The following is a 24,920-nucleotide window of genomic DNA, read 5'->3' as shown; positions in this document are numbered from 1 at the left end:
CGAACGATCCCCTGATGGTGGGATCAGCGAGATGACTATTTATGAGGCCTATCTGGAAGCAGGCTTCAGGGGTGGCGTCCCTTCTTTGATAGCGGAGGTATCGTCATATTTCGGGTTCTCCCTGTTGTGGAAAAATATCCAAGTATAAGTTTTCTCCAGCTTCCGGATAGACCCTCAACTTCCAGACCCTGCTTAAGAAGAAACCAAGGACCGACCCCTTTTATAGGTCCGACCCCCACAATCGGACCGACCCTTGAAGCAAAATAGAAGTTTTTCACCTAAGGGGAATCTTCCATTTTTTCCGATTATGGAAGAGTTTGCCCTACTTGAAGCCGACATCTACAACTATAAAAGAGGAGTCCAAACCCTAGAACAAGGGATCGACTTTCAGAGACTAAGAGATTAGAGTTTAGGGCGACTTAGAACTAGGTTTATACACCAACGTTGTAGTCCCGAATCATAGACTCAATAAAACATCTCTTCTAGCCTCGATTTCTTGCTTTCTATTACATATCTTCTAATGTTCCGTACTACTAAAACGACCCTACACAAAATATCATAACAGTTTGGCGCTAGAAGGAGGGGAGTAAACCAACTACGTGACGATGACACTAGAAGACGACGCCAATCAAGCCGAGATGACCCCGAGGGAACTCGAGCTCCTCAACCGACTCGAAACCCTTCAGAGTCAGATCACCGACTTCCATAAAGCTTAGGAGACCATGTTTGGAGGTCACGAACTTCTCCAAGAAGTTCAAACCCTAAAAGATCAGGTTGGAGAACACTCCAAGCAGCTGCAGCAAAACACCAAGAAACTAGGCGCTATGGAAACAGAGAATCTTGTCCTTCGACAAGAAAATCAATTATTAGGCAGAAAAAAAAGTTTGATTAAAAGAAAGTAGCCATTGTCAATATAATTATTAGTACTTGTGATCAGATTTACTCCGATAAGCACTGATATTAATAAAACTATGTTCTCATAATTTCATTATACTACTTTAAGATTTCATGAAATTCAGATGGTGCGTATTACTGGTGAATACCTGCATGACACGGTTGCTCGTTCATGTAACTAATCTACTTAAGTAAGATGAGGTCATCTCTTCATTGTTGTTGTATCATAGCTCATAGTCTCCAAAACCATGAGTCATTGAGGCCCTTAATTTTTGGTATAAATACTTTATATCCCAGAACAGTAGTTGACCTTAGGATTTGATTTTTGTTAAAAACTTAATTAAAATAAATTATTTTGCCTTCAATGATTTTAGTTCATAGTATAAGCAAAGGGTTTTCGTATTCTACAACTGAAGCAGCCAATGAACGCAGTCCATTTTACTTAAATAAAATGAAAACTAAATTTCATTATTATTTTCGTGACTCATATCATATGATGAATCATCACATACCCATTATTATATAATAACAATCAAAATACTAGAGAGAAAAAAAGAGGATAATTTTTGTAGATAATAATCAGGTGCTAGAAGAACCACCGAGATCGTCCGCAGTGGAGTAAGGACGAATAAAAGCGCTGTTCATTTGCCAGACCTTAAAAGACGCCTCGACAGTCGCATCAATGGCGTTATTGAACAAGAATAGCTTCGCAGCTCCATAGATGGCTTTTGTTGGATATACCCTTGAAGTAATACATGTTCTTCCACCTTGTCCAAATGCTTCTACTATCGAATGATCCACCTATAAATGATTTTAAATTAGCAACATTTAATTAAACTAGTTGTTTTTGAATAAAATTATTGTATTGATACCAATTGTTAATGTAAGATAAGCAAGCTACGCTATGTAGAACACACAGTAGTACAGGGTTATTCAAATCCAAGAAATACGACTATATTTATTCTTTCAAAAGCTCTTACAAGTTCTTCTTAAAAGCAATAAAACAAACAAGCTCAAGACAAACTTCGACTTGTTTGCTAGTCAACTCGTTCAGAGATCTAAGACAGACTCTGAACCACCTAAGCTCTTAACCCCTAGATGCTTTGCTTCTCCTTCTTAGGACGTACAAAACTCTCTATTGCTAAAAGCTCTCCCTGTGTGTTAACCGGCAACACAGTGCCAACGCTTCCTTTTTATATCTTTGAGGAAGCCCTAGATCTAATCTATCTACTCAATGGAAACTTTCCATTTCTTCTACTTCAGCGAATAAGCCAATCTTCCTTTTCTCTTTAGATCGATTGCTTCTTCTTCAAGTCTTCCTTTAATGTTCCTCTTCATTAAATCTTCTTTTAATGCATCGGTCTTGATACGTGCTTCTCACGAACCACCTCTCTGATGTAGTAGTTCATGTCACACTTCATGAACTACTTCAGCTCTGCTACAGCATCGTCTTCCCATACACCTTCAATCTCCCCCTTTTTAATTCGTCGTCTCACAAGTACCTGAGATAGAAGACAAGAACAAACCACACACAACAGCACCAGTACATATGTCTAAACATTAATTCAACCAACTCAAGACAATTAAGAACATACTTATATTATCCTAAAAACGGGTTCAAGCAAATTAATACATAATATCAAAAGATAGCATATGCAAATGCTCCCCCATAACCTTAGCCAGTCTGAAAACATGAATAACAAGAAATTGCAACAAGTGGTGCAATTGAAATAACATAGACATAAAACAAAGCAACAGAACACAGCTCCCCCACAATCTTGGTCTTCTACATCCTAGTCTTCTTCTTCTCCCCCTGCTTGTGAGCACACGGATTAAAAACACCAAGAAAAATACCTCACATATGCATAAGGATAGGGATACTAACCTGCTACAGCGCTCTGAAGATCCTGAACTATCTCAGCTAGCGCTTGAAGGGCTCGTGTTGTGTCCTGTAGTGCCACTTGCAAATCAACACGGCTGAGTGGTCCTTGAGGGATGGCAACTGATCCAAGTTCATAAAGGGATACACGACGTGGTGCAGTTCTGGAGCTTGGTGTAGCAGTTCGTGGAGCAGGAATCGGAGCAGGAGATGCCTGACGGGTTGTCCTTGCAGAGCTTCTCTTTGGTTCAGCTTTAGCTGGTCCCTTTCCTTTCGCTAGTCTCTGCTCATAGATCTCGCCCACTCGTTTATCCTTCTTGTAGAGAACCGGACGTTGGAGCTTGTCACTGGGATGGGATGGAACCGCCTGCTGACTTTGAAGAAGTGCCATGATCAAGCGAGGGAAGATCAACCAGCGGGCATCATTGACTTGAATCACTCCAAGATTAAGAATCTGTCTAAACATCATCTTGCCCAAATCAACACGGACTCCATGAGCCATCTTGTAGATCAGCCTTGCTCTCTCAAGTGAGACATATGTCTTGTGAGTCGAGGGAATCCAGTTGTATGCAGCTATGATCATCAAGGCCCCGTAGCATGGAGTAAGATCCGCTGTAGTGAGACCATCCCATTCTGTCTTTGTATCTCCGGTGATGAATGAAGCCAACTCAGTTACCGAGATATCATCCAACGTTGCGGCTTCCTCCTCTTCTTCCTCAGTAAGTGGTTCCCAATCTATGGCATTATTGATGTGCGCAGGTGAGAACTTGTACTCTTGTCCTCGCACAGAGACAACCACTTCATCAACATCCGCTTCAGCTTTAGTACTCGGCAGACCTGCATAGAACTCAGCTACAACTTGCTCAACATACACTGCAAGACTCGAGACAGTTGATTCCATAGATCCTTTCTTGATAACGGCCAAGTAACCCCACTGATCAGCTTCCTTCATATCTACCGAACGCTCAGCAAGTACTTTACGCTTAAGGAACTGATCATACCTTTTCTTGATGAGAGGAGACATTGGTTCAGCACTTTTGTCACCAGACCTTCTCGATCTCAGCTGAGGCGAGGCTCCTGCTTCCTTAGCCAAATATGGAGACTTGGCTGCATCTTCTGGTGTGAGAAACTGAGATTGAGTTGGTGTACTCGACTCCCCTGTCTTCCTCTGTTTTGCGGAACGCAACCCTAATCGCTGCAGCACTCGTTTCTTTCTCACTTCCTTCTGTGAAGCTTCAACATCTATGGGTTCGTCATCCACCGTCTTGCCTGACTCAGCCTCGGCTCCACTCTGTTCCTTCTCGTCTTCAAAGACAACCAGCGGTAGAGGAGACTCATCCTTCTCTTCCAACGATTTATCAGAGACCGGCACATCTTGAATGTCAGCATTAGGAGATCCAAGTTGCGGTTGCGGATCTGCTTCAGGCACTTTTGCTGATGGTTCTTCCCTAAGACCCGGAGTTCTTTCATCGCTATCCTCTGAAGCAGCTTTCTCATTCGCGGTGTTGAACGAGTCAAGCTCCTCAGTAACCTCAGGTAGAACATCAGAAACGGGCATATCGTTTCTCGGCGGAGGCGATTCAGGTTCACCATCAGTTAGTGACCTTCGACTTTCTTCAGGCGCTGCATGTGCCTCTCCCTTGGATGATTCGGCTTGTTGAGCTGCTTTCTTTGCTTTCACCATGGTAGATGTCGGTTTCTGTATGAGAATCGTGTGAGAGATGAAGAGAGGCTGCAAGATTGAGCTTCTTAAGCACGATGGAGATTTTCTAGGGCTTGTTCCCCACTACTTCCCTTAACGGAATAAAACTGAATCAACTTTTTCTGATATTGCAGATCTGGTCCCTGACTTTTTATCCTCTCCTTTGCATGCCTACAACATTTAATTTCTCTCATCCAAACACACAATCATTAGGCACATTCGTGAATTATTAATGTATCATCAGACTTTCAAGATAGTAATAAAACACGAGTCACAACTCACAATTGGCTGAATCAAGATTACTGTACAGCATTAGATCAATTCAGTTCAGTTACCATTTGTGTGAAGTGCTTCACGAGTTGCTTCAGTACTTGATTCAAGCTGCACATATAACTCTTCCTAGATCTTATATTCTGGTGCAGCCGATTGTCTTTTTATGGCTAGCTTTCACATTGATATGCCTTCATCAATGTTGCCGGTTTTCATTCTTTATTCTCGTGCTGTGAAACCCCTGTTGTTTCCCATCATGAATGTATCAAAACCCTTTTTATTTTATTTTCTGAGCATCTTTCTGTATCATTGCTGGCTCTTTTATTGAGAGGGGGGGGGGGCACAGATTGACGTGAAACATGTACCATTACAACATTGACGGCATATCAAGCAACTCTTTTCCACAGCGTTCTCGGGTTCCAAAACCAATCTGAATCATATGTACATCCCGAATCAGCACCTGCACTACTCTCTGCACAACTTGACTCAACAATCAAGATTACACACACCAATTGCATTTCTTAATGTGATAAATCGATTAAATTCGAGAGATTTAGTGAATATATCAGCCAACTGCAAATCAGTGACTACATGTTCGATTACTACCTGATTGTCTTCAACTAATTCTCTGATGAAGTGGTGCCTTATGTCAATGTGCTTCGTCCTTGAATGTTGGACAGGATTCCTCGAGATATCAATTGCACTTTTGTTGTCACAATACACAAGAAAGGGACCCGATTGCATTCCATAATCAGCTGACATCTGCTTCATCCAGATAAGTTGTGAGCAACAGCTGCCCATGGCAATATATTCTGCTTCCGCCGTAGAGAGTGATACAGAGTTCTGCTTCTTGCTCAGCCACGAGATAAGATTGTTTCCAAGAAAGAAACATCCTCCACTGGTACTCTTTCTATCATCAGCACATCCTGCCCAATCAGCATCACAGTATCCCACCAAGTTTTTGTTGGAATTCTTCGAGTAATACACGCCCAAGTTCTCTGTTCCTTTGACGTACTTGATGATCCTCTTTACTGCATTCAGGTGTGATACCTTTGGCTTAGCTTGATATCGTGCACACACACCAACACTGAATGACAAATCTGGTCGACTCGCAGTTAAGTACAATAGACTGCCAATCATCCCTCGATAGAGCTTGACATCCACATCTTCTCCTGCTTCATCTCGTGCCAGCTTCAGTGATGTACTCATGGGTGTCTTAGAAGTTTTGGAGTTCTCCATACCAAATCGCTTTACCAAACTGTTAGCGTAAGCACTCTGAGAAATGAAGACACCTTTCTCTGACTGAGACACTTGAAGTCCAAGAAAGTACTTCAGTTCACCACACATGCTCATCTCAAACTCTTGAGTCATATTCTGAACAAACTCATCTACCAGCTTCTGTGACGTGCCTCCAAAGATAATGTCATCCACATAGATTTGAACAATGATTATCTCTTTTCCAACTTCCTTGAAGAACAGCGTCTTGTCTATACTCCCTCTGATGTACTCTGCTTCTAACAGAAACTTTGTGAGTCGTTCATACCATGCACGCGGTGCTTGTTTCAACCCATATAGTGCCTTCTTCAGTCGGTACACATAATCATGATGCAATGGATCCTCAAATCCCTTTGGCTGCTCAACATAGACTTCCTCCTGAAGGACTCCATTGAGGAAGGCACTTTTCACATCCATTTGATGCACTTTGAAGTTCAGAATGCACGCCATTCCCAGAAACAACCGAATGGATTCCAATCTTGCAACTGGGGCAAAGGTTTCTTCAAAGTCTACTCCTTCAATCTGCGAGTATCCTTGAGCTACAAGCCTTGCCTTGTTACGAACTACTTCTCCATGCTCATCAGTCTTGTTCTTGAAGATCCATTTAGTGCCAACCACGTTTACTCCTTTAGGTCTAACAACCAGTTCCCACACATCGTTCCTAGTGAATTGCTCAAGTTCTTCCTCCATTGCGACAATCCAATATTCATCACGTAGTGCTTCAGTGTGTGTCTTAGGTTCTATTGATGAAACGAAACATGCAAACTGCACCATTTCTTTAAAGTTGATCACCTTTCCACGCGTTTTTCGTCCTTCTTCAATCCCTCCAATCACATCAGACTTCGAATGATTGCGATGAACTTGCTGAATCACTGGTTGCGGTACTGTATCTGAGATCGGACCTTCCTCAATGGCTTCAGTAGCAGCTACGGATGATCCACCTTCTTCCTCTTCATCTGATCCCATGTCATCACCTACAACCACAGACAAATCATCAAATACAACATTAACTGATTCTTTAATTGATTCTGTCCGCTTGTTGTAAACTCGGTATGCTGAACTAGACTGTGCATAACCCAGAAAGAATCCTTCATCACTTCTTGAGTCAAACTTCCCAAGGTAGTCCTTGTCATTCAGTATGTAGCACCTGCATCCAAAAACATGAAAGTAACTAAGATTAGGAGTTTTGCCTGTCCACATCTCATACGGTGTCTTTGTTGTCCCTTTTCTAACATACACACGGTTGATTGTGTAACACGCCGTGCTGAGTGCTTCAGCCCAGAACCTCTTGGCTATCTTGTTACCATGGAGCATTGCTCTTCCCATTTCCTGTAGAGTTCTATTCTTTCGTTCAACCACTCCATTTTGCTGAGGTGTCCAAGGTGCTGCAAACTGGTGAGCTATTCCTCTTGATTCAAGAAAGGTAGTCATGGCTTCATTCTCGAATTCACCTCCATGATCACTGCGTATCTTCTTGATTCCTCCCTTTTCATTTATGAGTTGAAGTGCCCAGATTTTGAAACTCTCAGACACTTCTGACTTTTCTCTGAGAAAACGAACCCAAGTGAACCTGGTGTAGTCATCCACTAGCACAAACACGTACTTCTTTCCTCCGATACTCTCGGTTTGCATAGGACCCATGAGATCCATGTGAACTAGATCCAATGGTGCCTTTGCCTGAACATCTGGTACCTTTTTGTGTTGTATCTTGACTTGCTTTCCCTCATTGCATGCACCACACACAATCTTGTCATCGATCTTGAGTTTGGGTACTCCTCGAACCAAGTCGTTGCATACTAGATTCGTTAGATTCCTGAAGTTCATATGTCCCAAACGTCTGTGCCATAGATCAATATTCCCTTGAGCTGACAAGCACTTGACCTTCTTTTCCCACATGTAACAGTTATTGCCAGATCTCACACCTTGTAGCACTGTTACACCATGTTGATTTATAGCACGGCAATCAATTGCTGAGAAGCACACGGTAAGTCCATCATCACACAGTTGACTCACGCTGATTAAATTAGCCTTTAATCCTTTGACAAAGTAGACATTCACCAATTTTGGCACTTCTGAGTTACACGTCGTACCTTTTCCTTGAATGACACCACAGCCTCCATCTCCAAAGGTTACCTTTCCTCCTTTTACCTTTGACACTTTGTCTAGATACTCAATGTTTCCCGTCATGTGTCTAGAGCACCCACTGTCGAAGTACCATGGTTCCTCAGATTCAGACTCACTTGACACTCGCGCCATGTTACATCGTATGGTACTTCTTGGGTCAGTCACTATCTTAGGATACAAGTCGGTTTTCTTCATCCAGCCTCGAGAAGTCTTCCCTATTCTCCAAAACTTGTGTTGTCTCCATACTTGTTTGACTCGTTCCAGATACTTGTAGCAATATCTCTTGTAATGACCAAACTTCCCACAGAAGAAACATCCACTCATCTGAGCTGGAGTAGTTTGTGTCTTAGTTTCTTCAGGATACGCAAAACCTCCAGACACAAAGCGCGTTGTACCTGTTGAGCTACTCTGTCTTCCAGTGTAACCAAGTCCCATCAATGAGTTTTCCGTTCTTCCACTGCTCAGAATCTTGTCAAGTTGCTTGGTTCCCGTGAGCATCTTAATCTTCCGATATTGCTGATCTAATTCAGCTTGAAGATCAGCTGCTTTCTTTCTTTCAGCCAGTAACTCTTCTCTGAGCTCATCCGCTTGTTTAGACAGAACCAATTTTTCTTTGATCAGATTCACACTTTCCTTAGCCAACTCAGCTTCTCTGTTGAGGTCATCCTTCAACACTTGTACTTCAACTTCCAGTCGTGCCTTCTCTTTAGCCAATGCCAAATTCTCCGTTCCCAGCTTCACTAGCGTCTCTCGAACTTCCTTGTAGCTTTCATCTAAGTCATTTTCTTGCTCAGCATCACTCTCAGATCCTGAGTCACACTCCACGATTCCTAGAAACGCCACAAAGTTGTTCACTTCCTCTTCACTTTCGCTGTCGGACTCGCTGTCATTGATTCCTATCATGGATTTTTCTGGCTTTCTTCTACCATCCGACTCGCACTCAGCTTGAGTGTGTCCATATCCCTTGCAGTTATGACACTGAATCTCTCTTCTTTTCACAGTGGGACACTCAGTTCGAAAATGACCATACCCCTTGCATTCATAGCACTTAGCATCATTCTTCCTGTAGTTCTTCTCTGGCTCAGACGTCTTCCTACCTTGGCCAAACTTCTTCTGCCCATTCTCCACTTTTCGTAGAGCTCTATCAAACCTTCTGACCAGAAGACTCACAGGATCGTTATCATCCGTATGCTCCTTTTCAACTGATGCAAGCGCAATTCCTTTTTCCTTCATTCCACCAGACACACCAGCCACTTCCATCTCATGAGCTTGTAACATTCCAACCACTTCATCAAATGTCATCTCGTCAGTGTTACAGGAGACGGTCATAGCTGCTTTGTATGCCATGAACTTAGACGGCAAGCACCTCAGGAACTTCTTCACAAGTTTCTTCTCTTTATATTTCTTCCCAAGCGTAAGTGCTTCTTGTGCCAGTGAGCTAATCTTTGAGCTGAAATCTCCAACAGATTCATTCTCTTCCATCTTTAGCTCTTCAAATCTTGTTGCAAGCATATCCTTTCTAGAACTCTGAACCTTTGAGGTTCCTTCAAAATGCTTCTGCAGAATATCCCATGCATCCTTTGCTGCCTCGCATCCTTGAATTAGTTCAAACTGCTTCCTTGCTACACTGCAATGTATGACAGTTAGTGCACGAGCATTGAACTTAGCCATCTTATTCTCATCATCAGTCCAGAGCTCCTCCAGTTTTGGAACGTCTGTCCCATCCTCGGCTCTTGCAACAGGTGATTTCCAACCAGATTCCACAGCTTTCCACGCCAATGGGTCAATACCCTTGATTGTAGCCTTCATGCGCGCCTTCCAGAATCCATAGTTTCCTACTTCAAGGATCACCTTGGAACTTATCACCAACTCGCGATAGCTATCCATCTTACTCCGCAGGATCTACCTGTTTAAATAACAAAGCACAGATACCTGCTCTGATACCAATTGTTAATGTAAGATAAGCAAGCTACGCTATGTAGAACACACAGTAGTACAGGGTTATTCAAATCCAAGAAATACGACTATATTTATTCTTTCAAAAGCTCTTACAAGTTCTTCTTAAAAGCAATAAAACAAACAAGCTCAAGACAAACCTCGACTTGTTTGCTAGTCAACTCGTTCAGAGATCTAAGACAGACTCTGAACCACCTAAGCTCTTAACCCCTAGATGCTTTGCTTCTCCTTCTTAGGACGTACAAAACTCTCTATTGCTAAAAGCTCTCCCTGTGTGTTAACCGGCAACACAGTGCCAACGCTTCCTTTTTATATCTTTGAGGAAGCCCTAGATCTAATCTATCTACTCAATGGAAACTTTCCATTTCTTCTACTTCAGCGAATAAGCCAATCTTCCTTTTCTCTTTAGATCGATTGCTTCTTCTTCAAGTCTTCCTTTAATGTTCCTCTTCATTAAATCTTCTTTTAATGCATCGGTCTTGATACGTGCTTCTCACGAACCACCTCTCTGATGTAGTAGTTCATGTCACACTTCATGAACTACTTCAGCTCTGCTACAGCATCGTCTTCCCATACACCTTCAAATACTAAGATTTATTAATAGGTTTTTAAGTATATAGTGTATTACCAAGATTCTCATGGTCAATTTCTCTCTTTTTAGGACAGGTACGAAGCTTCCGTATACTGGTTTCACAACATCGTTTGCCATGGTCGACCTATAGGTTAAAAGTTACTTTGAATAATATATGATTAAAAGGAAACTTGTTGATTGGTTAATATGTTAAACAAGAATTGCTTACCTTGAGGTGTCAGTGCAGAAGAAAGTCTTGAGTTTAGAGTCTTTCCCCTTAGTCACATAGAAGTAAACCGGAGTTTGTTCCGACAAGCTTTCGTCAGCAAGAACAGAGAATCCAAAAGGTCCTAAAGCCCCACGTACGGTGGCTCCACCGCTACTTCCACAACTGAATTCCTTGTCGTCCTCCACAGAGTCATCTCCAAAGATTACTTCGAGATCGTCCTTTTTGATCTTGAACTCAGCCTCTATGTCTAGCTGACTGGCGGGACCAACATCGACCGGTGAAAGTTCAGAGACAACTAGTACAAGGAACAGAACAAGAGATTGAAGAACACTTTCCTTGTATATTAGAAACCTTTTAAACAATCTCCCTAGATCTGTTTAATCCGATTTACACTCAGTCACACACGACTAGAGACGGACCAGCTTCTAATCTCTCTAACTCGAGATAGTCGAACTGTTCACACACGAACTTCGACCTAACCAGAACTTGACAAGAACACACCTCTTACTCAAGCTTTTCTCATAAAACGCGTAACCTAAATCTACCCAAGGTAATTCAGTTATATACGCCTCACACAATATCTTCTTTCCCAAGATTACGATAACACCAAATCTTCTTTACTTTGCACCAAAGTAACGACTCCAGCCAATGAGCGTCCGACACGTCATTGTCTCATAACCTCTCCAAAGAATCATGTTACACACGATTCCACTCGTGTAGCACATCGCTCAGTTGTTCACGCAAGTGCTCCAAACCTTGAGCTTACATTCTCCCCCTTTTTGTCTGAATGTGACAACCCAAGCATCCTGCAAAAAGATCAGTTCACACCGAACACACCAAGATATCCAGACCAGAATTCATGACACTCACTCACAATAGCACAAAGATCAATCATCAAAGATAGATTCATAAGATTGCAAGGAGTTCAAACATCACATAGCATAAGTTCTGATTCATACAACACCGATAGAGAAAAATGAAACAGAAAGCCACGAAAGACACAAGAGTGCCTTCAAAAAGCTGAGATGCCTATCACACTTGATCAGCCACTGTCTTCTCCTGCATCTTCATCTGCTGCCTGTGATTGCGAAGCCTCCTGAACCGTGTAATCTCCCCCTGCTTGGTTGCACATACAGACAAAAACACATGTTAAGAATTCAGAGAACTAACTCAACAACCAATAGGATACGCTTACTCCTTAGACGAATACGGATGGCCTTAAGAGCACTAATGGCACGGTCAATGTCGTCAGCAAGATCTGGATGACTTGAATCAGCACCTGATCCTCTCCCTGCCTTTCCATCCTTGACCACTGTTTTAGGAAATCCAGTCTCTTCTTCATCATGATCATCCGGTGGAACCACACGCTGGAAAAGCAACACTTGCTGGATGAGAGTGGGAAAAATGATCCGACGCTTCTTATCCTTGTCGGTTTTCCCAGCCATTGTCAGAATCTGATTGTACGCAATCTTCCCAAAGTTGAATCCACGATGGTGATACATCATGTAGATGAACCTGAGCCGCTCCTGATTCATGGATGTGCAGTTCATAGTAGGAAGCCAGTTAGAGCACACGAGTTTATACAGAACCTGATTTGTAAGAGTGGGATACTTAGAGGCCATGCATTCCCAACGATTGACTCGTTCTCCACTGAGAAAGCTGCAGACTTTATCAATATCCTCATGAAGCCAATCTGGATCCTCCGCAACCTCAGGAATGCAGTACATCGTGTTGATCAGTTCTGGAGAGAAATCAACGAGCGATCCACGGACATAGACACCAAGCCCATCACCTCGCTTGACAGCATCAGGTATGTTTGCGATGAACTCACGAACCACAGCCGGCTGATATGCATCAGCATCAATGACAGCGTAAATCAGTCCGGAATGAAGTATCACCTTTTTAATGTCTGCAAGCTTCTCATCAGTAAGAGTCAGGCTCTGATGATCCACAAACTTTCGCTCCTTCAGATCCCGATACCGTGCTAGCGCTGCAGACGTCGCAAATCGAGCAGACCGAGGAGGTTTCGTTGGTCGGAGAAACTGAGGATTAGCTTGGTAGAGAGCCTGAAAAGTAGCTCTGCTCGCCTCATATCTCGTTTCTTGAGGAAGAAAGTTTTCTTCCATGGAAGCATCAGAGTCACCGGAGTCCTCGTCGGAGGCGTTGGTTTCGGACAGAGATTCGACCTCCTCTTCAGATGGTTCCGGCGGTGGAGTGCATCTGGTGCGCCGACGAGCTTGCTTGCATGAGTTTGTTCGAGTCGCGGGAGGCTCTGAGGATGACTGATTGCCGGAGGAGCTTGCAACGGAGCTTCGAAGTCGCGAGCTTCTGCGCACAGGTTGCATGTCGCCTTTGGGAGTGTGAGAGAGAGATGTGTCGGCCAAGAAGAAAGAGAGGTAGCACACAAAAAGCCTTTTTGCCTTTAAAAAAAAAAACCTAACACACTCAACCATTCATTAGTATTGCTTATGGCAAAAGGCCCAAGCTCAGCCCAAACCAACATAAGAAATCTTTCATTTTTTTTAAAACCCATAAGAACATGTAACCAAAAGTGGAACGACAACACTTATAAGATGTAAGGGAGGAGAAAGAGATTTGAATTGTACCTCCACAAGCAGCTAATCAACTGAGCAACAACCAACCATTTATTAAACACACCAGCAAGGCACACTCTTATGCCTTTTGTTCGAGAGAAAGATACCAGACACCATTGAACCATACACAGCTTAGCACCAAAAGTTTCATGGAGTAAAATCAGTGAACACAACTCAAGTCCTTTCAAGTCTATCAGTCGAACCAAGCTCCACTGTAACACTCATCTGTGTTGGTCTTGGAACCATGTTTTAGGTGTCTTGTGTGGTCATCTCTTCTACTCGATGCACTATTCCTTCTCGTGTCCCAAGAGAGTATCACTCAATATGGTGAAGTAGGAATCTAGACCAGAGACAGAGTGGGGTAACAGCCTGTTCCGACTGAGCTACTTCTAGAGAGTGATATCACCTCTGCCTAGTCAAGACAGTGATCAACTCAGAGTCAAAGTGTGGTAACACCCAGCTCCAAATCGAGTGTCTGTCATTCCAGGCCTTACATTTGTCTCTTCAACTCGACAGTCCATTTTAAGTTGTTCATCAAGAGAGAATCAATCAATATTCACGAGTTAATAATCGAGACCAGAGGCAAAATGGTATAACATCCTGCTCCGATTGAGTTAACCCTAAAGAAGGATGTCGTCTCTGCCTAGTCAGGACAGTGATCGAACTCAAAGTCAAAGTGTGGTAACACCCAGCTCCAACACGAGTATCCATCACGCCAGGCCTTTTACTTGCTTACTCATTCAGTGTGTTACACATCGATTTAGTCGTTTGACACAAGTACTCACTTTCATGTTTGAGACAAATGAGTGTGACAGAAGGAACTGAAGTAACCAATTTTCCAGAGAGAGCTTGGTGGTTCAAAGTGTTTGTGTTGCGATGAGTTCACTGTGTGTAGTCCAAGTATATGTACAGGTACCTTCTTCTCGCATAGGACTCATTTAGAGATTGACAACTCCCAACGCCTTCCTGAGACCTAGGAAGGTGTTGTAGTCCAATGGCTTGGTGAAGAGATCCGCCAGTTGTTTTTCAGTTGATACATGCTCAAGGATCACAATTCTCATTTCAACCAACTCCCTCACAAAATGATGTCGGAAGTCCACATGTTTGGTACGTGAGTGTTGAACAGGATTTTTGGATAGATTTATGGCACTCATATTGTCACAGTGGACTAGCATGTGATCAGAAATGATACCGTAGTCTACTAGCATCTGTCTCATCCAAAGTAATTGTGTGCAACAGCTTCCCAAGGCTATGTACTCTGCTTCGGCTGTTGACAGAGACACACAATTCTGTTTCTTACTGTGCCATGAAACCAGATTATTTCCGAGAAAGAAGCATCCACCAGACGTGCTATGTCTATCATCCAAACAACCTGCCCAATCAGCATCACAGAAACCTGCAAGATTCACATTAGTCTCAAATGTATAATGAAGTCCAAAATCCAACGTACCTTTCACATATTTGATGATGCGTTTGACAGCATTCATATGTGATTCCTTTGGTCGAGCTTGGTAGCGTGCACAGATGCCCACACTGAGACATATATCGGGTCTGCTTGCCGTGAGATACAATAAGCTGCCAATCATAGCTCGATATAGTTTCTCATCCACAGACTTTCCATCCTCATCTCTTGATAGTTTCATTGTTGTGCTCATTGGAGTGCGAGCAACCTTGCTTGTTTGCATCCCAAACCTCTTGATAAGGTTCTTAGCATAAGTGCTCTGAGAGACAGTAATGCCATCCGACTGTTGCTTGATTTGTAGTCCAAGAAAGTAGCTGAGCTCTCCAACCATACTCATCTCAAATTCCTTCGTCATCGTTTGAACAAACTCGTTTACCATCGATGTAGATGTCCCACCAAAGATGATATCATCGACATACACTTGAACAATCAGGATATCATTGCCTTTTTCTCCTATGAACAGGGTTTTATCAACTCCTCCTCGTTGGAATCTCGCCTTGATAAGAAATTCAGTCAGTCTCTCATACCAGGCGCGTGGTGCTTGTTTGAGTCCATACAGAGCTTTCTTGAGCCTATACACATAGTCAGGAAAGTGAGGATCTTCAAATCCTTTTGGCTGTGCCACATAAACCTCTTCTTGTAAGATTCCATACAAGAAAGCACTCTTGACATCCAGTTGGTAGAGCTTGATTCGGAGATTGCAAGCCATTCCAAACAGTAATCTGATTGACTCAAGTCTTGCGACTGGTGCAAAGGTCTCATCAAAGTCAACACCTTCTATTTGAGAGTATCCTTGCCCTACAAGCCTCGATTTGTTCCTGATAACATTGCCCTCTTCATCAGTTTTGTTCTTGTGTATCCACTTGGTTCCAATGATGTTAACTCCATCGGGTCTTGGAACTAACTCCCACACTTGTAATCGTTCAAATTGCTCTAGTTCCTGATGCATTGAGTCTGTCCAGTATTCATCATCCAGAGCTTCCTGAAGATTTTTTGGTTCGATCAAGGAGACGAAACATTCTACTGTGTTCATTTTGACTACAAAGCAAGCCAGCTTTACCATCTCCTTAAAATCGATTTGCTTCTTGCGTGTGACTCTCTCATCAAACACACCACCAATCACATCATCAGCTGAATGATTTTTATGAACTTTAGCCTGATCAAGATCAACTTTTATTGCATTTGGCTCAGTTTCCTCTTCGGACTCGTCCTTGATTTGTGCTTTTGCCGGTGCTGTGACAGATGGTGTTACACAGTCGATGGTTTGTGTTACACTGTCTTGATAGAATCCAACACTATCATCAAACACAACATTTATCTTGTCACTAACCAACTTTGTGCGTTTGTTGAACACTCGGTAAGCTGAGCTGTTAGTTGCATATCCAAGAAACATCCCAATATCACTCTTGGCTTCAAATTTTCCTAAGTGGTCCTTATCATTCAGAATGTAACATAAGCAACCAAACACATGCATGTGACTCAGATTAGGAGTTTTTCCTTTGAAGATCTCATATGGTGTAGTCTTCGTCTTAGGTTTCACATAGACCCTGTTGATCACATAGCAAGCGGTACTTACTGCTTCTGCCCAGAATCCAGACGGGACATTATTACCACACAACATGGCTCGGGCCATCTCTTGCAAAGTTCTGTTTTTCCTTTCGACAACTCCATTTTTCTGTGGGGTTCTCGGTGCTGCATACTGATGGCGAATCCCCTGACTCTGACAGAACTGATCAAACTGCTCGTTTTGGAATTCACCTCCATGGTCACTCTTGATCTGAACTATACCTCCTTTCTGTTGCTTGAGTTGTAATGCCAAGATGCGAAAGCTCTTAAGAGCATCAGACTTGTTCCTCAAGAAATCAACCCAGGTATATCTTGAGAAGTCATCAACTAGAACGAGAATATAGCGCTTTCTAGCAATGCTTTCAGGCGTTATTGGACCCATGAGATCCATATGAATCAGTTCCAGAACTCCCTTCGAGTGAATCTCAGCAATCTGTTTGTGTTGGACTTTGATCTGTTTACCCTGGCAACATCCTCCACACACCGTATCAGTCTGACTCTCCAGATCAGGCACTCCACGTACAACTTCAGCATTCACTAGTCTTGTCAGACCATTAGTATTCATATGACCAAGTTTCTTGTGCCAGAGATCAATCTTTGATTCCTTAGCCGAAAGACGGGTATGTGAGGGTTTCCACATGTAACAGTTATTTCCTGAACGAACTCCACATAGAACTATGTTTCCTTTAGCATCAACTGCACGACACTCCTTGCTGTTAAATATAACTTCCAGTCCTTCATCGCAGAGTTGACTTACACTGATAAGATTGGCCTTGAGTCCATCCACATAATACACATTGATAAGTCTAGGAAGATCAGGTCTCTCAAGAACGCCAACACCTCAAATTTTTCCTTGAGCTCCATCACCAAAAGTCACTTTGCCTCCTTTGATGCACTCAAGTTTCTCGATGTAGTCTTGTCTCCCAGTCATGTGCTTGGAACAACCACTATCAAAGTACCATGGTGTGATTTCCTGACTGTTATCTTCGGTGCTTGTGAAAGCAACATTGCTTGTCATATTGGTTATACTGTGCATCACGGTGAGATTGCAGACAATTTCTTGTTCAGACTTGGTGTGTAGCACAGCATTTTCAGAATGTAAGACAGTCTGCGAAGCTTCCTTGTAGTTTGGATAGAGATCTCGTTTGGCAATCCAGACATGTCCATATGCTGATGGCTCCACAAAGCATACGTTCATTCTCCAGGCTCTTTCATACTGTTGACGACGACGGTAGCAGTATCTGACATGATGTCCACGTTTTCCACAAAATTGGCACCCATTGCCTCGTCTTCTAGTCACACGCATTTCTGCTATTGGTTTCAGTGTCGTCTCAGCTGTTCTCTTGATTGTCTCAGATTCCAGTTTTCTTTCCTCCGTTGTAGCACTTTTCACAAAAACTGTGTGTTCTCCAATTACAGCTGACTTTGATGTAGAGCCTTGAAATCCTAAGCCCCAGTTAGCACTCGGAGATTGTCCCAAAGTAAGAATTGATCAAGTTTAGCTGTTCAGATGAGAGCATTTTGACTTTCTTAAGATTTTCAGAAAGTTGGGACTCCAGCAACTTGTTCTTATCAATCTCTGAAACCAGTAGATCTCTCAACTCATCAATCCTTGTCTCACTTAGCTTCTGTGTTCTTGCTTGCTCAGTCATAGCTCTCTTCAAAGCTAATATCTCCTGATCAGCTACGTTGATGATTGAGTGACTCGCAGTTTCCACAGAGGGTTGATCCAGCTCCAGTATATTGACTTGCGCCTTAAGCATCGCCTTGTCCTTAAGTAACTGTAGATTCTCGTGACTTAGTTCAGCGAATTTGTCAAACAGAGTTTTGTACCCTGTTTCCAAATCATGTATAAGCTCATCATCTTCTTCTTCATCACTTACGACTGCTGTGTCGTTGGATATCTTTTCTTCTTCTTCTCCGATCAGCGCCATGAAGTTAAGATGCATCTCCTCACCGTCACTGTCACTTTCTGAGTCGGTGTCACTGAAGCAGGCTAAGGATTTATCCTTCTTCAAGGTATTAGGACATTCACTTCTGGTATGTCCAATTCCCTTGCACTCAATGCATTTCAGCTCTCTTCTCTTGGCTAGAGGACATTCGTTCCGGAAGTGGCCATATCCTTCACACTCGTGACACTGCAGATCCTTCCTTCTAGAACTTTTGGATGAATCTTGTCTTGAGTGTTGTGAGCTTCCTCTATCAGACTCATTTTTGTGAAAGCGTCCATTTGACCGGTTTCCACCCTTTTCCATACGCTTCACAAATTTATTGAAGTTTCGTGCCATCAATCCCAGATTTTCTTCGATCTTTGATACTCTGTCATCCTCCTTTGATTCAGATTTGAATGCAATGCTCTTCTGAGTGCTCGCCAAACGATCAGACTTTTCAAGGTCGTGAACCTTCAGGATGCCAGATAGTTGATCAAATTTCATCTCATCAGTGTCAACAGCAATGTTCAGAACTGCTTTGTATGCTTCGAAACGTGGTGGTAAACATCTCAGCAGTTTCTTAACTAAGTCCTTCTCCTCATACTTCTTCCCGAGGACAGATGATTCACTGGCTAGTTCACTGATCTTTGAGATAAAACCATCAATTGGTTCATCATCTTCCATCCTAAGGTTCTCAAATCTTGAAGCAAGATGATCAATTCTAGTTCTTCTAACACTGGTGTTACCCTCGAAGTGATTAACGAGAGTATCCCATGCTTCTTTAGCTGACTCACACCCCTGGATGATTTTGAACTGTTCCAGGTCAACTGCAGCAAAGATGACAGTAAGTGCCTTGGAGTTAAATTTAGATGCAGCCTTTTCAGAGTCAGTCCATTTGTCTTTGGTCTTGGGACTCAGGGTTTGATCATCCATAAGAACGGTAGGGACAGACCAGCCATCTTCCACTGCCGTCCAAGCATCCTCATCAATCCCTCGTATTAGGTGTCGCATTCTAGCTTTCCAATGCCCAAAGTTGGATCCATCGAGGATGATCGGTTTCTGTAGAGTAACAAGTTCCTTCATGTTGTCCATAAACTCGCAGGATCTCAACCTGTTAGTAGTAGTAGATACCACAGAGGTTTCCCGCTCTGATACCAAATGAAAGTTCAGAGACAACTAGTACAAGGAACAGAACAAGAGATTCAAGAACACTTTCCTTGTATATTAGAAACCTTTTAAACAATCTCCCTAGATCTGTTTAATCCGATTTACACTCAGTCACACACGACTAGAGACGGACCAGCTTCTAATCTCTCTAACTCGAGATAGTCGAACTGTTCACACACGAACTTCGACCTAACCAGAACTTGACAATAACACACCTCTTGCTCAAGCTTTTCTCATAAAACGCGTAACCTAAATCTACCCAAGGTAATTCAGTTATATACGCCTCCCACAATATCTTCTTTCCCAAGATTGCGATAACACCAAATCTTCTTTACTTTGCACCAAAGTAACGACTCCAGCCAATGAGCGTCCGACACGTCATTGTCTCATAACCTCTCCAAAGAATCATGTTACACACGATTCCACTCGTGTAGCACATCGCTCAGTTGTTCACGCAAGTGCTCTAAACCTTGAGCTTACAACCGGAACCACTGTCCCTGGTCTAACCTTCTTTTGGAACTTCCTGCTTGTTAATCTTAGAGATTTGATTTCCTTAACTGGCCACTGGATTAAGTTCTTCCCCGTCTTTGTGTCCAAGAGAACAGTTCTCGGGACTCCATGACGAATTGAAAGCCTAACTTAGACAACAAGGAAGTATTATCTTAAAACCCTATTTTTCATACCACGTAAGGTTAAGAAATCAAACCTGAACAGAAGACCAACCCTTCTGTACATCAGCTGCTTCGCTATCAGATTCACCAATCCAACCCCATAAGATTCTCCGTTCCTTATGTTGATCGTAAAATGTCTTGGATGCATAAAATTTACCGTAATCGTATCTCAAACCGGTACTGATCCCGACATCGATCGAAGGATTATCCGGGACCCATGTTCCATTAGAATCATGGTATGTCCCAATGGCATAATGGTCAATTCTAGTATCGTCCATGCTAGCCTTCACGATATGCTTAACGTCCGGTCCATTAACCGAAGTGTCAAGACCATGGTGTTTAGTCTTTGAGACTGGATAAAAGTCAACACACTCCCACATTCCTGTGTTTGGGACTTGGTGCAACAGTATATCGTGTTTCTCGTAGGTCTTGAAATCGACTGTGTCATAAACCAAAGATATTCCTGTTCTATTGACTTTGGAGCCAATAGTGATCCGCCATTTGCCAGCTGATGTCTTCCACGCAGTTGTTGGGTCACGGAAGTCCTTAGCACCGATACCCGGAGGGGGTTCGAGAACCGGGTTGCCAGAGAACTTAGTCCATTTCAACAAAAGTGGATCATTGGGGTCCTCAGGATAGGCAAGGTTTTGGACCTAAATGCATAATAATAATAATAATTAATTTTAAAATTATCAAAGAATTATATATATTTTATATTAGGCTCTCATAAGTATATCAAAAGAGTAACTGATATAAATTCAAAAGCATTATGAATCAAAGACTTAGTTAACAAAGATAAGGATCTTCAAAAATCAAAACCTGGACGAAGTTGACGGTGGAACCAGTGTAGAGCATGACAATAGAACCATCGTCAAGGAAAGTAGCCGAACCGGTCCAAACGCCGTTAGCATCATACCATCGGTCAGGAACCATGGCGAAGGGGAGGTGAAGCCAGTGTATAAGATCCTTTGACACGGCATGACCCCAAACAATGTCACCCCACACGGCTGCATTTGGGTTATATTGATAGAAGAAATGGTACCAGCCCTTATAGAACAATGGACCTGGACAGCTGTTTAACCTTCCGTTTCTCAATAATTAAATTATAGAGACCAGAAAAGGTCAAACTTTATCTTTTTTTTTTTTTGATCAAAAGGTCAAACTTTATCATAATGTATAGTTGGGCCATAATAAGACAATGTCTAAAATTTTCGTTTAAGATATATAAAATCAACAGATATATATTTAGCATCTAGAAAATTAGCATAAATCTATATAGTTGATCACGTGTTACTAAATATATCACCCCTATAAAGTATGATGTTCCAAAGATTACTGGGTTGGTAAAACGAGTTAAATCAGACCAGAAAATAATATCTCAACACACGATAATGGGCAAGCAATGGTTTGTTCCAGTGATATAGGAGCAATACTATTGATGAGTTTACTCAAATCGTTTTCTAAAAACTAATATATTAATATGAGTTATTCTTGGGTTCACCCCCTATGTTGAACCTTTAGGTTCACCAACCAATAGTTTTTAAGTATTTGATATTTGATATCTTTAAAAAAAAGAAACATAATTGAATTTTCAAATTAGATTAAAATAAAAAAAATATTAAATACATAAAAAATAGTAATAGTTACAAAAAAAAAATTAATATTATTAAGCCTTCACTAAAATACTAAATCATATACCCTAAATCCTAAAACATATACCCTAAATCCTAAACCCAAAAATTTTAGGTAAACCCTACGCCTTTTGATAAATCTTAAACCCTAAATCATAAATATTAAAACCTAAATCATAAAAACAGTAAACCCTAAATTCTAATCACTAAACCCTAAACCCTTGGGTAAATCTCGAACCCTTGGATAATTCATGAACCTGTAGGTTCACCGACCAATATATAATGTTTGAGTTTATGATTTATCCAAGGGTTCGGGGTTTACCCAATGGTTTAGGGTTTAGTGATTATGATTTAGGGTTTAGTGTTTTATGATTTAGTTTTTAATATATGTGATTTAGGGTTTAGGATTTATAAAAAGGTTTAGGTTTATCTAAAATTTTTGGGTTTAGGATTTACCTAAGATTTTAGGGTTTAGTATTTAGAGTATAGGATTTAATATTTTACTAAAAGCTTAATAATATTAATGTATTTATTTTTTGTAACTATTACTATTTTTTATGTATTTATATTTTTTATTTTTAAAATACAATATAGTTTGGAAATTAAATTTTGTTTTCTTTTTTAAAAGATGTCAAATATCAAATACTCAAACACTATTGGTTGGTGAACCTTGAGGTTCGGGTGAACCTAAGAATAATTCGGATGTAACTTAGTTATGCAACTGGAGCTCATTATTAAGAGTCCCTCAATATTGTTGATAATTCTCTTCTTTCTTTTTTTAGTTTCTTTAATAATTTTTTTTTTGGTGAGATATTTTTGTAATAATGATACTATCAGTTGTGGTCTGCAATCGACGTGCCTTGTTGCCCATTTACCAATATTTTTGGGTTTTAGATATATCCATTTCTGATAATAAGTTTTCCATTTTATGAAAAATTATAAGGTCAAAGGAAAAATATGTAAACTTCTAAAAGCACAAAAATAGAAGGAGACTTCAATGTAGGATCTAGAGCTTACCATTAGGATCTGCAGACGAAGAATCAGAAATTTTGCCATTCACAATACGCCATCGAATGGGGAAACAAAAAACAAGAAACATAAAAGATAAAATAAATAAGAAAATGAAATGATATATCTTCTATATGTAACCGAAATACAATGAATTGTTTGATTACTATTAAAATTCTCCGTATTTGAAATTGTAAATATTGGATATCAGAGTTGCTTAACTAAATAACTATATGTCTCTTAACTTCTTTTTCCTTGCTCCGTTACTATGTCTCTTAACTTGTGTTCGTTATGGAACTTAAATACCTAAAGAAAAACAAAGAATACAAACATTCTTCGATGTTGTTTGGGAAAAAGTGGAAGCATTTTTTAAAAAGACTATTTTAGCTATAATTTTATATATAATTAATAAACCAAGCTTTGTTGTTAATACCGTTCATCCAGTTTTTTTCGGGCTGGAAATGAAATGCCGTTCGTTGCCACGACAACATGGTGTTGTTCCATGCAAACGCTTCTCCATTCCGATCATCGAAAACATTCCAAACCCTCTTTTCGGACACGCCGGCCAAACGAGCACGAGTCTCCGCCATTGTTTCATCATTTGTGCCATTTTTAGGTGTGGAACCGTCTGTGACGACAAAAGCAACGTACAAAGCGACCAATAGAAAACCGGAACAGACAGCGAAATAGACTTTGATGGGTCTTCTCCGGACTGTCTCCGAGATCGAGTTGGAACTTGAATCGGAAAATGAATCTTGTTGGGAACTGACCAGCAAGAGAGACTCGGAGCTTGCCATTACTGTTCTGTTTTGTTATCTTTAGATTTTGTGATTGTAACAGAATGTGGCAAGCCCTATTTATAATAAAAATCAACCCCCCAAAAAAAAGAAAAACAAATCTGAAAATAAATATAAAAATATTGATTCAGATAGGTAGATAGACAAGAGAGATAACTTGATTGGGTCGGCAAATTGGAGCTGTAGTTTTGTATATATATAATGTATTGAGGTTCGGTAGTTTTTGTATGTATAATGTATTGAAGTTCATATCTACAGATTAGAAGTTAATAGTTTAATTTAATAACTATATACTATGATGGGTTTTATACTCCGCCTCCCTACTACTAAATATAGTTGGTAAATGCCCTAAGAACATGATTAATTCTGCGCAGGTTCTTGTTTGATTTTTTTTGTCTGATAAAAAAAAATTAAAATTCGAAGACTACAACGTGTCAGTGGGATCCACGAACAGTGGAAGAACTAACTTAAACTCGGTCCTTATATAAGACGCGGAAGACACAGTTTTTATAAAAACTGTGGAACCCACCTCTTAGAGCATGTGCAATAGTGGATTTGTGGATGGAATCCTTAGGATTAGTTTAATATTATTTTTTATTTTTTAAATAATTAAGGATTCTTATAACAAAAGTGTGTGCAATGGTGTTACTTAATTATGAGTTCTTAAGTGTTGATGATACAAAAAAGCTAATTAGTTCACTCTTGATATGTTTATATATTCCTAACTATTGCACACACACTTGGTATTGCTGGTACTCTGAGACAAGATCGTTCATGTTGCTTTCTGCTTCTGTGAACTCCATCTCAATGTTGAGTTCCCAATGAAAATGGATGCCATCTTCAGGACCGGTGGGAGGGATGTCACAGACTGTCAACAAAGTAGGAAGAGTTCTTGTTCTGCACGTTCATCATCTGCTTCGTCGACTTCCTTTGTGCTCATCTTACCACGAAATATGGCAGAAGCTGTGAGGTAACGCCCCGTGCCTTGGGTCAGCAGCACACATCATGTCTTGGGAGTCCCACATTTGCTGGGTGAGTTTGGGGACAGTGAGGGAGCGGTACTGCTGAGATCCTTTTGAGGTGAGAGGAGCAAATATCAAATGGTTCAAGTCACCAACTGTATAAAGAAAAAAAAAGAGAGAGAACATGTATATAAGTTACCTCCTTGCCACATAAACAAACATGCACAACAA

General features: G+C 41.2%; 2 protein-coding genes across 2 annotated transcripts; both read right to left on the bottom strand.

Annotated features, from left to right (window-relative positions):
* Positions 1-1,473: 1,473 nt before the first annotated feature.
* LOC108833023 (acid beta-fructofuranosidase 3, vacuolar-like) lies at positions 1,474-23,727 on the bottom strand. The gene is made up of 8 exons (XM_056996096.1): positions 23,364-23,727; positions 22,940-22,948; positions 21,111-21,355; positions 20,327-20,944; positions 20,108-20,238; positions 10,901-11,179; positions 10,729-10,816; positions 1,474-1,695 (listed from the first exon to the last, which is right to left on the bottom strand). Exons 1-8 carry the CDS (start codon positions 23,725-23,727, stop codon positions 1,474-1,476), a joined length of 1,956 nt encoding a protein of 651 aa, XP_056852076.1.
* LOC108833024 (uncharacterized) lies at positions 11,795-13,286 on the bottom strand. Its single transcript, XM_018606475.2, has 2 exons — positions 12,096-13,286; positions 11,795-12,016 (listed from the first exon to the last, which is right to left on the bottom strand). The coding sequence occupies exons 1-2, from the start codon at positions 13,243-13,245 to the stop codon at positions 11,943-11,945; spliced, it is 1,224 nt and encodes a 407-aa protein (XP_018461977.2). The 5' UTR covers positions 13,246-13,286; the 3' UTR covers positions 11,795-11,942.
* Positions 23,728-24,920: the final 1,193 nt, after the last annotated feature.

This window comes from Raphanus sativus, unplaced genomic scaffold (assembly GCF_000801105.2).
Source record: "Raphanus sativus cultivar WK10039 unplaced genomic scaffold, ASM80110v3 Scaffold0125, whole genome shotgun sequence".
Taxonomy (NCBI): Eukaryota; Viridiplantae; Streptophyta; class Magnoliopsida; order Brassicales; family Brassicaceae; genus Raphanus; species Raphanus sativus.
The sequence above is the reverse complement of the archived record's forward strand: the minus strand, read 5'-3'. Positions and strand labels throughout refer to the sequence as shown.

Coding starts and splice junctions, on each gene's coding strand:
- LOC108833024 (XM_018606475.2), bottom strand. CDS start 13,245: ATGCAACCTGTGCGCAGAAGCTCGCGACTTCGAAGCTCCGTTGCAAGC. Junction 12,017..12,095: donor CATCCGTATTCGTCTAAGGA/GTAAGCGTATCC, acceptor GCAACCAAGCAG/GGGGAGATTACACGGTTCAG.
- LOC108833023 (XM_056996096.1), bottom strand. CDS start 23,727: ATGGCAAGCTCCGAGTCTCTCTTGCTGGTCAGTTCCCAACAAGATTCA. Junction 20,239..20,326: donor AGGGTTGGTCTTCTGTTCAG/GTTTGATTTCTT, acceptor TCAATTCGTCAT/GGAGTCCCGAGAACTGTTCT. Junction 11,180..20,107: donor GTTAGACCAGGGACAGTGGT/TCCGGTTGTAAG, acceptor CTCTGAACTTTC/ACCGGTCGATGTTGGTCCCG.